At 45.7% G+C, this 15,740-nt stretch overlaps 2 protein-coding genes across 3 annotated transcripts in view; both read right to left on the reverse strand.

The window, feature by feature from the left end:
• The window catches only part of ccdc120a (coiled-coil domain containing 120a), a 36,466-nt gene extending 25,841 nt beyond the window's left edge, over positions 1 to 10,625 (reverse strand). The window contains exons 1-2 of one of the 2 annotated variants that reach the window (XM_031566163.2): positions 10,067 to 10,625; positions 9,336 to 9,380 (exon numbers count right to left, since the gene is read on the reverse strand). The gene's annotated coding sequence lies outside the window, so the exon portion shown is untranslated. Of the gene's footprint in view, positions 1 to 9,335; positions 9,381 to 9,857 lie in introns of both variants that reach the window. The other variant, XM_031566162.2, reaches the window with a different exon arrangement.
• A 1,570-nt stretch (positions 10,626 to 12,195) lies between these two features.
• Positions 12,196 to 15,733, reverse strand: mbd1a (methyl-CpG binding domain protein 1a). The gene is made up of 4 exons (XM_031566164.2): positions 15,495 to 15,733; positions 15,067 to 15,111; positions 14,648 to 14,776; positions 12,196 to 14,412 (listed from the first exon to the last, which is right to left on the reverse strand). The coding sequence occupies exons 1-4, from the start codon at positions 15,525 to 15,527 to the stop codon at positions 13,918 to 13,920; spliced, it is 702 nt and encodes a 233-aa protein (XP_031422024.1). The 5' UTR covers positions 15,528 to 15,733; the 3' UTR covers positions 12,196 to 13,917.
• Between the last annotated feature and the right edge of the window lie 7 nt (positions 15,734 to 15,740).

The following is a 15,740-nucleotide window of genomic DNA, read 5'->3' on the forward strand; positions in this document are numbered from 1 at the left end:
CAGTTTATTTGGCGTGCGAGATGCCAGACGAGTGTTACAGAAGCGCTGCCCTTGGAGCTGACGAGCGATGATTAAGATCTGATGATGGGGGATCTTGCTCTAATTAAGAGCCTGGTGGCCCCAGGAGTGGAGGGAAATCTTTCAGCTTAGCTGCAGTGTGCAGAGGCCTGCCCCCTTTTTTTGAGTCTAATCATCATGGTGTGTGTGGGTGTGAGTGTGTGTGTGTGTGTGTGTGTGTGTGTGGCTGTGAGGGTAAGTGTGTGTGTGTGTGTGTGTGTGTGTATGAGTGTATATTACTGTGTGGATTTCTCTTTGCATGTTTGTGAGTAGCCTGTGTGAATTTCTTTTTGCATGCGTGTGTGAATATTCTGTGTGAATTTCTTTTTGCATGTGTGTGTGTGTGTGTGTGTGTCCCACTGTAGGGAAGATGAACAGCTGCAGTGTGGAGGTAGGGGGGAGGTGTGAAGGCCCTGGCAAACTAACCAAAACACTCCACAGGGTCTCAGGCTTGTTGAGACCTGCACTTCCTACACTCCCAGTGTCCCCGCGAGCTGCAGCCGGGCTCTGAGAAGCTGGGGGTTGGTCTGGCTGGGGTTAGGAGGTGACGAGCTGCCCCCGGATCATTAGCACCAGTGAAGCTTCCAAGAGTTTTGCATCATCACATCTACGCTCTGTAGGATACGGTGTGTGTGTGATGTGCGTATATGTTTGGGTTTGTGGTGACTCAGGGGCCCTCAGAGGTGAAAGCACACAACTGTTGTTTTGTGGAAGTCAATGAAGGGAGGAACACCTGTTTTTATCCCCCTTTTTCCTTTTTTTCCCTCTTACAGTGAAATATGTCCCACGTGTTCCTATTGCTTGTTCCATGCCCTACCTGCCTGTCATCGGCACAGCGCCGCATTCCCAGCATAACACCTTAAGGGGCCAGGGACTTCCATTCCATGCTATCGGCACGCTACACGCAAACGAGCGCTGAGGTATTAGCAGACAGACGTGCCTCTTGGCAGGTTTAGCATAACAACCTTTACGCGCGGGAGGATTAGGCGGCAGCAGCAGCAGCAACAACATCACGCTGTTAGCGATGAGACTGTGAGAGAGGGCTGGGAGCAGACAGATACAGCTGCGTTATCGCAGCGTGAGTGCCCTCTGTGGATAGCACTACTCACGTGGTGCACGGAGATGATACAACCCATCGGTACAAATGAGCACGGTGTGCAGCGAAACGCGTGTAATCAGACACCAACTGGTTACTGGTGCCGAGGATTACCAACATTCAGTATTTAAACGATGCAAATAGTCCACACGCTTATTTGACATCAACCCATGCTTTAAGTGTTCATTCTGCTGTCTACAGTGTTTTAACCAGATGAGGTGTCCCAGAAAAAAAGGAGGAGGGAGAATGATAGTGGGGGAGACAGAGGGAGACACTAATGAAGTATTCTGAGGTATTCAACAGGTAATGAAGACCCATTCAACAGAATAGGACCCTGGAGGTAAGAGCCCAGAGACAGAGTTGAGGCATTACGTAGGCTATAAGCTGGTGCAGTGCAGCAAAAAGTGCTTGAAGACAGCAGAGCAGAGTCTGAGGCAAGGAGCACTTAAGGCAGTTTAGGTTAATCCATCACAGTCAACCCTGAAATGAGCAGTAATTGCTATCATATATAGGGAGTGTGAAGTCAGACTATCCTGTTTCGTACCGAACTTTGCTGCATGCTGATTAAGGAGGCACTCAGACTGCATAGAGGGCCAGACCACAGTGCACCATGGGAATGGGGAAGAGCAAGAGCGCCCCCACTGGCACTGACCAGGTACTACACAGGCACTGCAAAGGAAAACTTCAGTGGTTCTGGGTAAGTTCAGTGTTCAGCTCAGTTCATATAGTTTACTTTAAGACTATATTGATCCATGGACAGTTCTTCCAGTACTCAGGACAAACAGTTACAAATGGATAACCTTTACATAATTGAACATCCTGAAATTAAGCTTAAAATGAAGCTTATAAAAGCCAATAAAAAACATCACAATTTAAAATCCCTGGAAATTCATTGGGGCTTTCTAGTTACCAAACATATGAAAGTCAATGTAATTTGGTAGCAATAATGTTTTGAATTCATTAAAGTCAAATGTGGAACACAGAAATCTGTGCTTCCATCTGTTATATTTTAGGCTGATAAAATATGAACTATCTGAGGGCAGCAAATGCAGCGTGCTGTGACAAATGGTGTCTTTAACTGGCTGTAAAATGTTTGGCGCTCCCACAAGATACACTCCAGGATGAGGGATTCCGTGTGTTTCTTAGAATGATGCAAGAGGCTAAAAGCGGGATAATTATTTTTCCACAGCCACTGTTTCATGCACCGTAAGCTGCCTAACGTAAAACAACAAACAAACAAGGCTGACTTCAGTTTGTTTTTTATTGCACAGGCGACACACTGCAACACACATGTGGATATATATGGAGGCAACACAGGACACACACACACACACACACACATGCACACACGCACACGAGGGGTGAGCTTTAAGGACACACACACACACACACACACACACACACACACACACACACACACACACACACACACACACACACACACACACACACACACACACACACACACGAGGGGTGAGCTTTAAAGATGGACACTGATGGAGAGAAAAAAAACAATTTGTTCCCCCCGAAGAGTTCAAGGCCAGGTCAATTTATGTAGCTGAAATGCAATCTTGCGGGATTGGTAGAGGGATGGGCAGATGAAGGTGACTTATGGGACGCCCAGTACAGGGGGTGACAGAAGAGACAGACCCAGGGACAGGAGACGAAGAGATACTGTATCGCCACGGCTACACCACTCTGCTTACCCTTCTAGTTCCTCAGAGGCTGTTTAGAATCTCTGCTCTATTTCTGCCTGTTCTGTTCCCACCTTCAAAAAAGAGGTTCCTCTCCCTCCCTCTTGCTTTCTCTTTTCATTTCTTTTCTTCTCTTTCATTGCTGTTACTGCTGTCTCCATGCACTCCTGCTTCCACTCTGCCAAGCAGCTCGTCCTTGACACTGCAGTTAGCGCTTCCCAGTGCAACTCTTTTCTTCCCCTACAACAGTCCCACCCACTCTATAGCCTGCAGTCTCACACCAGTCACTCTCACTGGCTCGCCATAAATGCTTCTCTCTGGGAGGAAGAACAGCAAATGAATGAAGATCTCCAGCTTCCAAAGGAGTGGCTCCGTTCATGATGGAATATCCTATAATGTCCTCTAGTCAAGTCTCTCTCTCTCCGTCTTTCACACACACACACTCACACACACTCACACACACACACACACACACAGACACACACAGACATACACACACACTCTCTCTCTCTCTCTCTCTCTCTTTCACTCTTCCTTTCTCACTCTATCTCTCGCTCTCTCAGTGTTTGCTTCACAACATGACCTACATTTTTCTGCCTGAGCGAAGCCCACAGATCTGTCACAGTTCGACTTCTCCACAGCGCCACTACACTCAATGAGCTAAACTGTACAACGTGGGAGAAACAAATGCAGGGGGGGGGAGTCAGAGAGACAGAAAGAGATAGAGAGAGAGAGGAGAGAGAGAGAGAGAGAGAGAAAGAGCGAGATAGAGAGAGAAAAAATAAGGAGACAGTCAACGGCAAAGGCAACCACTGCATGGCAACAATGTGGAAAATCCCTTACTAAAAATAGCGGCATATCGCAAGGCTAGCTGCTCTGACAGTGCAGCCAATAACCTTTCACCCCCGGGGCGCTGGCATGGGGGGGTGGCACGCGGGGTGGGGTCGGTATGTCAGAGCGCGTTTGGGTGAGTGACTCAGACCCAGATGTCTGGACTGAGCCGACGGGGTCACTTTCACGTTGAACCCCACTCGCTTGCTCGCTTTGTGACGGGCGACGGCGTCTGTGAGACAATGCGGGCGTGTGATGCGTGATGGCTGTCGCTGACGAGCATTTTTTAAGCCGTTGTGTGTACAGATGTTGCTGTGGCAGCCAAAAGCACCTCACTGGTACCATCCAGAAGGTTATATGCCTGTTTACATTTTTTTGGGTGGAGGGGGTAAGGGGGGGATCGTCCTTCAAACAGTCTCGGGCCATCTCGCTATACAGACATTCCAGCAGCATTGGTCACACCCCAGAACCACGGCTGTCCCACTGGTCAGGTCAATTTGCCGCAGACTGTTGATGTCTTTGAAGATCCTCGATAGCCTCATCCGTCATGTCGCTCCTCACAGGGACTCGGCCAAATCAGCATGTAAATGGCAGGCCCCCTCTTTAAGATGGAGGATTATTCAGGTGGATGTGTGGAGAAGGGCGCTGAATAATGAAAACGAAGTGGAGTGGAACCAGCTTCACCGCAAGGTGTGTGTGTGTCTCAGTTTCTGTCACCATTCATCCCCCACAGAGACTATGAGAAGAAAACTTCTCCATAGTGGAGAGAGTGGGTATAGTTTGTTTCAATTATACTGACATGTGTGAGGCACCTGTCCAAAATGAAGTGAAGCTCTGATTCCGTTTTAGTGGGGGTAGTTAGTTAATTTAGACAATAACCATTCATTCAACAAAGTGAGCACTACAATGGTATGTTTTAGAAAATAAAACATTCACAAGGGTCGCAAGGTGAAGCTAAGTCCCTGCTGAACTCTACTGTGAACTTGACTGGGGCCCTTTGAAGGAACCATCTGAAATCAGATCCAGAAATGCTTTCTAATTAAAATGTGGCCAGTGAAGTGGAAGCCCCGCTGTTCTTTGAGGAATGGCCAGTCCGTGCAGGAGTTAATGCTTTCTAGTATGTGGGAAAAGCCACTAAAAGCCACTAATCTGCTTAACCACGGCCTATCCCGTTTAATTTAGCCCATATTGTAAAGTACTATTGACAAAACCATCCGGAGAGAGTGTGATTTGGTGTGACTTGTGTAATAATTTACTGGGTTTAGACAGAGCTTTGAGGAAACTATTTTAATCTGTTTTACATCAAAGCGCACTGACCAAATTAAAGCCTTCACAATGTTTCTCTTATGATAATATCTGACCAGGCCAGCAGTCTCGATCCTGCATCATATGGACAGAATTACCTGCCCACAGCTTTGTTTACCTTTGCCCACTACCAGAACCTATCCTGCAGCCCCAAGACAAGTCAATCATTTGTCATAGTTATGTATTTCGGTGTAATTTCATCTGCTGTGTTAATATTGCGTTGTATTAAAAGAAAAGGTTAATGTCTGTGTAATTAAAGGTTAATAGCAGGTTGTGCCAAATGTTATGGCATTGTAATTATAGGTGATAGATCAAATTTTTTAAGCATAATCATTCCGAGTTCACTGAGATTTTCTGAGGACAGAAGTGAAACGCGCAAAGCTGGCTCAAAAGCTTAGACAGTAATTGGCGGATGTACTCTATGTGTTTGAAAACATGTGCATAAGCTGTTCTTCACTCAAATGGGTGACTGCCTCTTTCTCCTACCTCTGCATACCTTCACTTTTTCAAGACACTCTCTCCCCTTTCGCTCTTCTCCCACCTGTTTCTCCTTCACCATCCACTTCTCGCTTTTTTCTATCATTCCGTTTTCTTCTACCCAACACTTTCTTTTCATCTCTTTATCACTGTCTAACTGTCTCTCTCACTCTTCACTAGCTGACTAGCTCTCACTCTCTCTTTCTCTCTCTGTCCTTATCCCTATCAATCACAGCTTTACCCATTCTCGTAGTTTGTTTACTGACACTACATCACTTGTGTACCTAGGGTTAAAAGTAATATCACCTCCTCTAACTTGGTCTAATATGGCTTCTTATCCTGGCTATAAGTGTCCAACCTCATCTGATATCACTGAATCTCTGGACCTGTTTCTCATCAGCATGCCTGTCCAGTGTGGAACTCCAAAGGTGCATTTATTACTCTTTGGAAGCTATGGGAAATATTTGTGTTATTCACTTTCATATCGTTTCAGATGTTCTCTTTGTTTTTTTTTTCTTCCTCGGGCAGACGTTCCCTTGGGGTGTCTCATTTCAATGATGTGGAGATGCTGAACTTGCAAACCTTATCCACCTTTCACTCTCAAGCACAGGTTGTGGGAGTGGCTTTCTCATGCCCTTGCAGCGTTGCTGTAACTAATGTATGATATTTGAATCTGGAGCGTGAGCAGTATGTCTGCAGCTTTACTCTCACAGATGGGCTGACCTATTTGGTCTACTGCAACACAACAATGATCATCATTCCATAAAAGCAATCACACTTTCAGCACAGAATAAAATACACTGTGCCTGATCCTTGTGTTGCTTAGATTACAGTTAGTCAAATCTTTACCTAAATTTAAGTCCACATACTTAAGGCCCTATACTTTAGTCCATATACTGTATATCAGGCTTGGGTTGAACCGAAGCAGAACAGGATAGTCATATGGCCACTCCAAAAATGCCTTTAAGTAGTGCCATTGTTGTAATACACTCAAACATGTCCAGGAGTCCGGTTGTGACATAATGCTGATTTTCTGACACAGTGGCCTCAATAAACTCCTTAGTGTTTTTTTTCTCTCGTCTGTTGCCCTGTGAGCGCAGGGCACAGTGTGACAGCTGAGGCGTGCAGCTACAGTTGTGCATCAAGTGTGTCTGGACGGAGCCAGCGGCTCCTCAATGTCCCCAGCCCCTCTCTCACTGATGGCTGACCTAGCTCTGTCACAAACGCAGTCTCACACCCAGCTATCACCAGCAGCCTATATATACTCTGCCTCTCCTCCACTGCCCTCTCTCTCTCTCTGTCTGTCTCTCTCTCTCTCTCTCTCTCTCTCTCTCTCTCTCATGCTCTCTCTTTCTCCTTGAGTCCGTTCCCTCATTTCCTTCTCTCTTCACACCTCTCTTTTTTTGCCTCACTCTTCCTAGCTCTCCTTCTGCCCTCCCTTGCTTGAATCCTCCGCTCTCCTCTTCTCTACCTCTCCCCTTTCCTCTTCTCCTCCCCTCTCAGCCCAGCAACAGCAGAGGTTGGGTTTGAAAAGTGCCTCTAGTCTGTATCAGCATCAGCATGTGCCCTTGCTGCTCAACTCTCTAGGGCCCACATAGCACAGCACCACGCAGCGCTATCTCTTTTTTCTCTCTCCCTCTCTATCTCTCTTTCACCCCCCCTTTTTCTCTCCCCCTCTCTCTCTGTCGCCCTCTTTCTCCCTCTTTATCTATCTCTTCCTCTTTCTCTCTATCCCTCTTTTTCTCTCTCCCCTCTCCTTCTATTTCTCTCTCTCCTTCCCTCTCTCTTTCCCCCTCTCTCTCTGTCGCTCTCTTTCTCCCTCTTTATCTATCTCTTCCTATTCCTCTCTTTTCCTCTTTCTCTCTCTCTCTCCATCTGCAGGGCTTCACACCTTGGCTTTGGCACACTAAGCAGGGACTGCGTCGAGAGTGCAGCAACCCACATTCTCCCCAGCTCTGGCTGTCCCAGCTGGTGGGGGTGCGAGGCACAGGCAGAGAGGAAGAGAGGGAGAGGGGAAGAGGGAGAAAGAGAGAGAGAGAGAGCGGCAGAGGGAGAGACAGCGAGAGGGTGAAGGATGGGAGAGAAAAAGACTTTGATTTAGGCTCTGTTTAAAATATTCACCCAGCCTCCAGTGGCACAAGTGAGTGCGCTGCCCTGAATGTCTAATTAGAAACTCGAAGCAAAAGCTGTCCTAATTATGCTCAGCGCAGGATTCTCTTTTTCTTTCTCTCTCTCTCTCTCTCTCAGTCTCTCTCTCTCTCTCTCTTACCCCCCCCCTCTCCTCTCTTCACCTTCATCCTCAAATCACCTAATACATCAAAATGCTCCCTTTTTCTGGCATCACCCTTACATCCTACCCCTCCCTTATCCTACTTACGTGTGCGCTATGCACTTGCACTATTTAGTGGACTGGCTACTGCTGACTGTATTTTACATTGAATGCTACTACGCCCTCTCCATGTTCCAATCGACTCCGACAGAGCCTGACAACAACACCACCCTCTTTTGATCGATTCTAAAAATGTCCCAGTGACACTTGTGGGTGAATCTTGAGGAAGAGAGAAAAAAAAAACAGCAAAGTTGTAATCAGCGTAGCTCGGCACACTGAGAGGCTGCGCCTCAGAGACAGAGGGGGCTAAAAGTAGAAACGTGCAGTTCAAAGACCTCGCCTCCTCCTGTTTGATCCTAATCATTTAGCCCCGCCACATAAAAAAAACATCAGTGATTCCATATGCTTGCCGCCATGAATGGAGGGAGAGGGGGAGAGAGAAAGAAAGAGAGAGAGAGAAAGAGAGAGAGAGAGAGAGAGAGGGAGAGAGGCAGAGTGGAGGAGTGCAAAGGGTGGGGTGGATTAGTGGAAAGGTCTCCTCTGTAATATAGGTTAAGAGAATTACGCCCGCGGAGCCCTTTCCACCTCGGCCCGGGGCCCGACCCAATTCACACATGCGAGAGCTTGAAGGAAACTCAAGGAGTAATCCCATGATTACACTGCATATTATGATCTGCAAAGAGGATAATGGCGTAAGTCTCTTTCTTAAGCCCAACTCTCACCAGAGTTTGGGCCGAGTCTTAATGCATTACATGTCCCATTGATATGATTACATTTACATGAGAGAATGGATGGGGGAGAGGCATAACACTGGTAAAGGAGAACAAGTTAAAATGGACAGGAGGGCCGGAAGGACTATTCGCTGTTTAAAATTAATGAAGTGTGAGGAGAGAGAGGGAGAGAAAGAGAAAACATCAGCATGATGTTGAGGGGTGGTACATTCACTGTACAGGGTTACTGGGTTTAGAAGGGGGGGTGGTGGGGTAAGGGGTTAGACCGTTGGGGATGGACTGTTGCAATGATCCGACACTGGATGAATAAAGCTCCCTGCCCTCACTTCATCTGTTCTAGACGACCCTTAGACAGACCAAGGAGCTTTCCAAAAACCTAATAGCTGTCAATCTTTAAAAGAAACTGGTGGGCAAGATAGAGTTTTTCATACTTACATAATTGTGCCACTGACACTATGGCCTGATGTATAACTAATGTATTCCGCCTACCAACATAATTTCAAGAGGAAAGTGCCTAAATTTCAAGGTAATTAAACAGTCGCTGCTTGCCAGCTGTTTCTTGTTAACAGTGTATTTAATTTGCAATCAGTTGACTTGTTCCAGCTCGCTCCCAAATGGCACAAGCACGTGGCATTGTTGCAACGCAAACGCGCCCTAGCAAGCATCCAAACTGATGCCACCCTCCCCCACATAGCGAATACATTTGAATACATGTTTACATTCACGAAACAGAACAGGCCAAATAAAAGAAAAAGACAAAATAACGATTCTCCTAATATGACAATACTGCTTACACCTTTAGTCCGTGGTCCTACCTGGATATGCACGTGTGGAAACCTTCACTGCACACAGACGACTCCCTGGATCAAAGTGGCCATTTGAGAAAAAAACAAACAAAACAAAAAAAATCAAAACAAGTATAGCCTATGCACTGGGAAAAAACATATACGTGGTTCGTGTTTCATCACAGACTGTAAGGTGAGAATGTTATTACACTCAAGTCATCCATCTATCAATGGCGTTTATAAGTAGGCTAAATACACTTGGGCTACAGTTAGCGTTACCTTGTTTCCTATAGGCTACAGACTACACCATCAGCTGTACAGCTTTGGCAATCATCCAGCAGTTGGCCAGCAGTACAAATTGTCATTATTGTACTTCATTTAGAAAATTCTGACCTACATCGATGTCTGTCAAATAGGTCCCAAAACAACACATCAGGACTGAATGCATCAGCTGCGTGTATGAATGACAGCTTTTGTGTTAACACATGAAGCAAGCTGAGTTACATATTAGGCAAAACCGGAGAGGTTAATACATTTCCAGTCCATATTCACCTGAGGTAGGATGTTGCTCCAGTCTTTCCGTGCACAATTCAAGCTTTTTGTTCTTATCTTTGGAGAGTCTTTATTAATGACAATTCCGCCATAACAAATCCATGTGATGTCCAATTGACACGCGTGTTTCGTGAAATCTTCGCTATCATGTAGACTCAGAGGTAAGGCTATTCAATGCATCTTCAACGGGCAAGAGATGCTCTACTCACCTCCAGTTAACTGAACTAGATGTCCACATTCCCTCGTGTTCATTGTGTGCCTCTGTTTACTTGGAGACAGGCATGCTTTCTATTATCCCCACCCCTCTCGCAGCGCTTGTACCGTTTCACGGACAAGGGTTGTTATCGTAGCTTCAAGTACACCCCGACGACCACGCCAATCCCATTCTATCGCTCTGATTCTACATTTTATGTCCCTCGTTTTTAACCCTTTCCGTGGAACACCTGACTTTACCTAAATGCACATGGATTGTGGCGCGTCTTAAAAAGGAGTCAGTTGCACAGGAAACGAATCAGAAAAAAAAATAATAGTGTTTATGAATTTAAGTTACCACTAAGCTTCATTATTAATAACCAGGTTTTAATCTACGGATCTGTCGTCAACCATATGTTATAGGAGCAATTTGTTGATAGGCGTGTAAAGGGTTAATACATCTGCAATAATCCACATCAGCCTTGAAAGAGATTATAAACTGAAAAGAGGATAAATCATTGTGTTTGCCACAACACAATGGTTCAAGGCAGCGAAATGAAGACCTGTACTGTGAGCAGATTTCATATGCACATTTTAAAAATAGAGGAGCACATTGGGGAAAGAAGACGCGAGGTGCGAAAAAGGTGTTAATAACGCCTGGAGCTAAATCATCGCTTGCTTGGGCTTGGAGGGTTGTGTAACTCTACTTATGTGATATGTAAGCATCCACTGTATGGATGCCACCAGTGCAAGTGTATGCCTTTTGCCTTTCGAGTAAAATTATAATAATCAATAAAACAACCAATTCATTGATCTTTTTATTGATTTACTGTACGAAGAGAAAGTGTTTTTGTGATTCTCTTGGTTTATCAAGTGTGCACTGTAAAACAACTGAAATCATCTCGCCATTTTTCTTCAAACTAATGGGCTCAGTTCATTACTATACTGTATCAGTCTAGTACTTTACGAATAATGTCTTTGGCATATTTAGCCAATTCAACAGAAATGGTTTGAAAGTCTGCAACTGCCCAGAACTTGATCCAGCTGGCACACTTAATGAATGCACTGTGTGTGTGTGCGTTAGGGGAAGATATCACCCATCTCCTAGGTCTGCCCAAGTCACTGCTCCTGTAGTGCTGCATGAAAGGCTTCTTAAAGGCTTCTTTTCAGGCAAGTTCCTCTTCATATTAAAACGAGACAAAGGAGCTCTTTCAAGAGCAGGCCACGCTAGCCTACCACGGTGCATCCATGCACTGAGCAACCTCTCTTTGAGCTGGCAGTGAGGATGGAGAGGCTCAAGTGCAGGTGGCTCAGAGTGCTGCTTGACATGTAAGCCTCTGCTCCATGGGCCACCATGAATATTAATAATTATGCTAAAGGAGGGCTCCCCAGTATGTTAGATATTCCTTACAGAAAACCAATGAAAAGAAAACAACACCTGACTCACCCTGTAGGTGTTTAAAGATTTTTATGCCGAATAAATGCCAACCTAGATCACTATTATATGAATACATTTATTTTAGTTCAGCACCCATGGGAACAGCAGCATAGCGTGGGGCCTACGCATAGCCCTCTGGCCCACGGCACCTCCTTCAGGAGGAGGCCTTATTGGTGCGCAGCATGTGGACACAGATGAGGGAGCCCACTAAGCTGAGAGCTGTGGTTATGCAGCTCCATCATTCCACCAACTCTGCCGCCCATGACCTGGCCATTCCAGCTGAGAAAAAGTCCTCCTGCCCACTACAGGTGACATGTGTACCTGTAGGTGTATCTGTAGTGGTGTACTGGGGAGCTCCCACAAGTAGTTCACTTCCACAATGTTTTTAGATGTGGTGTGCCCACCTCTGGACGACTTTGTTACTGCAACTTTGAGTCCTATTCAGGAAAACTGACTTTGCCCCTAGAAGGGCCTACAGAGATCCCCCTGAGGTGTTTTCTGCAGCATTTGGCCCCAGGCTTTGTAGGAAAGACACAGTAAATGCCACGCCATTAACACACCAACCCATTTAAGAGTTTGGGACAAACAGAACCAAGATAGACTGAGGCACAAGTATTATATCATTACAGCCCTATGTAATACTTAATTACTATCCTGATGGTTGATTTTTTTTTCTTTTATAACATTAATAAACATACAAAACCACAGTTTAAGAAACAGGGTTATTTTAATACAATGTGTGCTATCTGTGAAAAACAATGTCAGTAGTGCAAGAGCTTGTTTCAACAGAAACAGAATTTTTTAACGGTTATCAACATTAATTCTCCAAATGTTGTATTTTACAGAGCACAATTCTATTTCAAGTGACACAATCCAACTGTAACCTACTCATTCAGATTCTGAATGTGGTAACATAAAATAATGTAGTATGACATCCTAAAGCAAAAGTTAGGGGGAAATTCTTTCAACAGAGGCACTTGACAAGAAGGGAAAACTGTTTGCAGTACAATTCCAGTGTGCAAATATTTCTCACGCGCTTACAGAGCAAACGGACATCAACGATTTACAAAGATGGACATATTTTGGTTTTGTTTGTTGAAAAGTGTAGGCATCACTGTCATCAATGATTTGGCCCCACTTAAAAAAAAAAAAAAAAAAAAAAACACTTTGAAATATTAGTCAATGCAACAGAAAGCTGAATAATTTTACTCAATGTTGACGTCAGAACAGATCAACTTCCAACAACTCGAAAGCAAAATACTTTTAACAATATTAATATTACAAAGTATATTATTTGGCTATTTATTCCCCCAGGATTGAATTATTGTTCCATCCCCTGAGAGAATATAAGCAAGGAAAATTAGGTACTTGTGACACTAGATCATTCTTTGTATATATAACAAACCAAAACAAATAAAACAGGGAAAATATATCTCTTCCAGGACAACTCAAAATGGTACAAATTACCAAATTGTCCTGTTGCCCAAATGCCAAATGCATGTGATAAAATGGCAAGATATTAAATATATGTATTATCATATATATATATATATATATATATATATATAAAGAGAGAGAGAGAGAGAAATGTAAACTGTTAAAGCTGCACTTTGTCAATATGTGAGGAGAAACAATACTTAAAACCGAATTCTGCAGAACATACTGTTGGTCTAGCACCTGGAGAGGTAGTTGAACTCTTCAACTGCTGCACTGAGTAAAACCCAAAGCAGCACTGAGGCGCAGATGTCCCTGCACCAAAGCACACTGGGGAACTTCAGAAGTGATCTGTGAGTCATTAACTATACCATTATAACCACTTGTTACAACAGCAAGCACCACAATGGATCCCATTTCAGTGTGGAAACACAAAGTGCCAAACTCTCTATAGGCCTCTCTCTTGGCTCTATAGAGAGCTGGCGCAAAAGGGAACACCAAAGATGCTGTACACAGCTCCTGTCCCTGTTGCATCGCTGTGCTTACGGACCTGCATCAGCAAGGCCAGGAAGCACGCCGGTCTCCCCCAGGACTGATCCCATATGCTCACCGCATTTTCCCTGAACATCCTCAGTGCTGGCGGGGAAGTGTCGGAATGGAAAAGGAAGGAGCATGAAAAGTGTGCCATCTCAACTGCATCTGGCGTCAAACCCTTCACTAATGGAACAGGAGACGGGCAGAGGAAAGGCACAGGGGCACATCTGTGCCTGTACAGAGACATTTCTACAGAGGTTTTCCCGTCGCTGGGTGTGAGTTCTTCCCAGAGGCGTTCGCCTACTGTTTCTTCATTACAACAAGCATCATTCATTTGAACCAGATTTCAGGATGGCGATAGAGACACCCCAAACTCTCATAGGCCCCCACAGGCCTGCCGTGTCCCTGAACTACTAGAAACTACTAGTCCGTCTCGTGCCGGGCCCACCCCACTTCTCCTCCTCATACGTCTGACGAGGGCGGGTGGCACCTGTGGCACCGCTCCCCCTCCTCCACGGGATCCACCAGCAGCTGGCAGAAGGCGTCCCTCACGCAGAGCACGGCCTCGTTGGTGCGCGGCCTCACCGCCAGCGCCGACCCCCACGGATAGCCCTGGCACACAGCCATGCCCTCTAGGTCCAGCAGCAGCTCGACCACCAGGCTGACGGAGGTGAGGTGTGGCGGGTGGCGCTCATAGACCGGGTGCGCCGGCGGCAGCGGCTGGCCCTGCACGCTCAGCCCGTAGCAGAGGCCCGGCTCAATCTGGAGCAGCGCGTCGGCCATGGGCGAGCGCCGGGAGCACTGCAGCAGCTGCAGAGCAGGGCCCTTGGCCAGTACCGCCATCCAGTGGGCCGGCAGGACGGTGCGGCGCAGGGTGCCGAGCAGGTGCTGGAGCTCCAGCTCGCCAGAGCCCTCCAGAGGCTCGGAGCCGTCAGCGAGACTGAAGATCTCAGACATCTAGAAGAGGAGAACGTTACAATTGGGAAGGAGACAAGTGGGACAGTGAGAAAAGGAGAGAAGAATGGTTCATTCAAGTTGTTTAAAAGCATCCTTCTTCATGTAGCCACAGTTCAGAGAAGTCACGTAAAGATGGAGTCAGTAGGCTAGAACACGCTAGGAGAGAACAAATCACAAGAATAAGAGAAATAAGTAAAAAGATGAAATAAAGACAAAGATAACTTCGATCACTCACAATAGGTGGGAAGTCCAGTGGATCCTCCCCGACCGGTGCACCCATGTTCACCCTCACTATCTGCACATCCTCACCAAGCCCCACAGCGCCTCCTGCTGGACCAGCCAAACTGTACACAATCACAGGCCCCTGAAAGCACAGAGCACAGCACACTGACCAAACGTAGGCTGGAAAGAACACACACGTTCCATTATTACTGCACTGAAGAAGCTCCTTGAGACAATTGTATTGTTTTGGCGCTATATAAATACAATTGAATTAAGTCGATTGAATGTGTGCAGACAAGCTCTAAATGTCCCTGTGCCACACCACACATCTGAGAGAAAAAAAAAGTCTATTCATAAAATAATGTCAGAAGTTAAGGCAGAGTGTTCAATGTTAAGAACATTTCCACCTTTTCTAACCTGTCTGTTGCTCACCTGTGTGGTTTGCTGGTAGATGCTGTTCACCTGTAGGTTTCCGTTCTGAGGAGAGAGGAGGCGTGGTCAGAGACAGCAGACAGTGAAGTAGTCCACACTGCCAGAATTCTCCAGTGGAACAAAAACATTAGCATACATGATCACACTGTCAAACTTTTATACATTAACACCTCAGGAGGGAGCAGTACTCCTGAGAATGAACTGAAGGGGAACTACCTATGTTTTCTAATCACACAAATGGTGTTGTGAGGGACAACTTGGAAGCGTCTGTAAAAGGTTGTATTGGACCCAATATAGTTGGGCAGAACAAGATGGTGTTAATTACTACCACAGTACACACTGTTCGTGTACAGTCATTTCATCTTCAATACACATAACAAGTTGACAGCTCTTTCTCAGGGCGATGTGACAAGTGTGTGTGCTCTCACCTGAAAGACTATGGGCAAGGTATGTGTGGACATCTCCTCAGTGTTGACTGCACCACTGATGTAGTCATTGGTGGTGTCATCATTCTGAGACAGGAAAACAAGAGATGCACAGACTGAAAAAAAATGCAAATTGCCCACTACACCCACATCCACAGAACCAGGTTAATTTGTTTATTGTACCGATCTGGTACCGCCTTTCTGTCCAAGTAAAATAGTATGGAGTAGTATAGAAATAGTAAAAAAAAA

This window comes from Clupea harengus, chromosome 4 (assembly GCF_900700415.2).
Source record: "Clupea harengus chromosome 4, Ch_v2.0.2, whole genome shotgun sequence".
NCBI classification, from domain to species: domain Eukaryota; kingdom Metazoa; phylum Chordata; class Actinopteri; order Clupeiformes; family Clupeidae; genus Clupea; species Clupea harengus.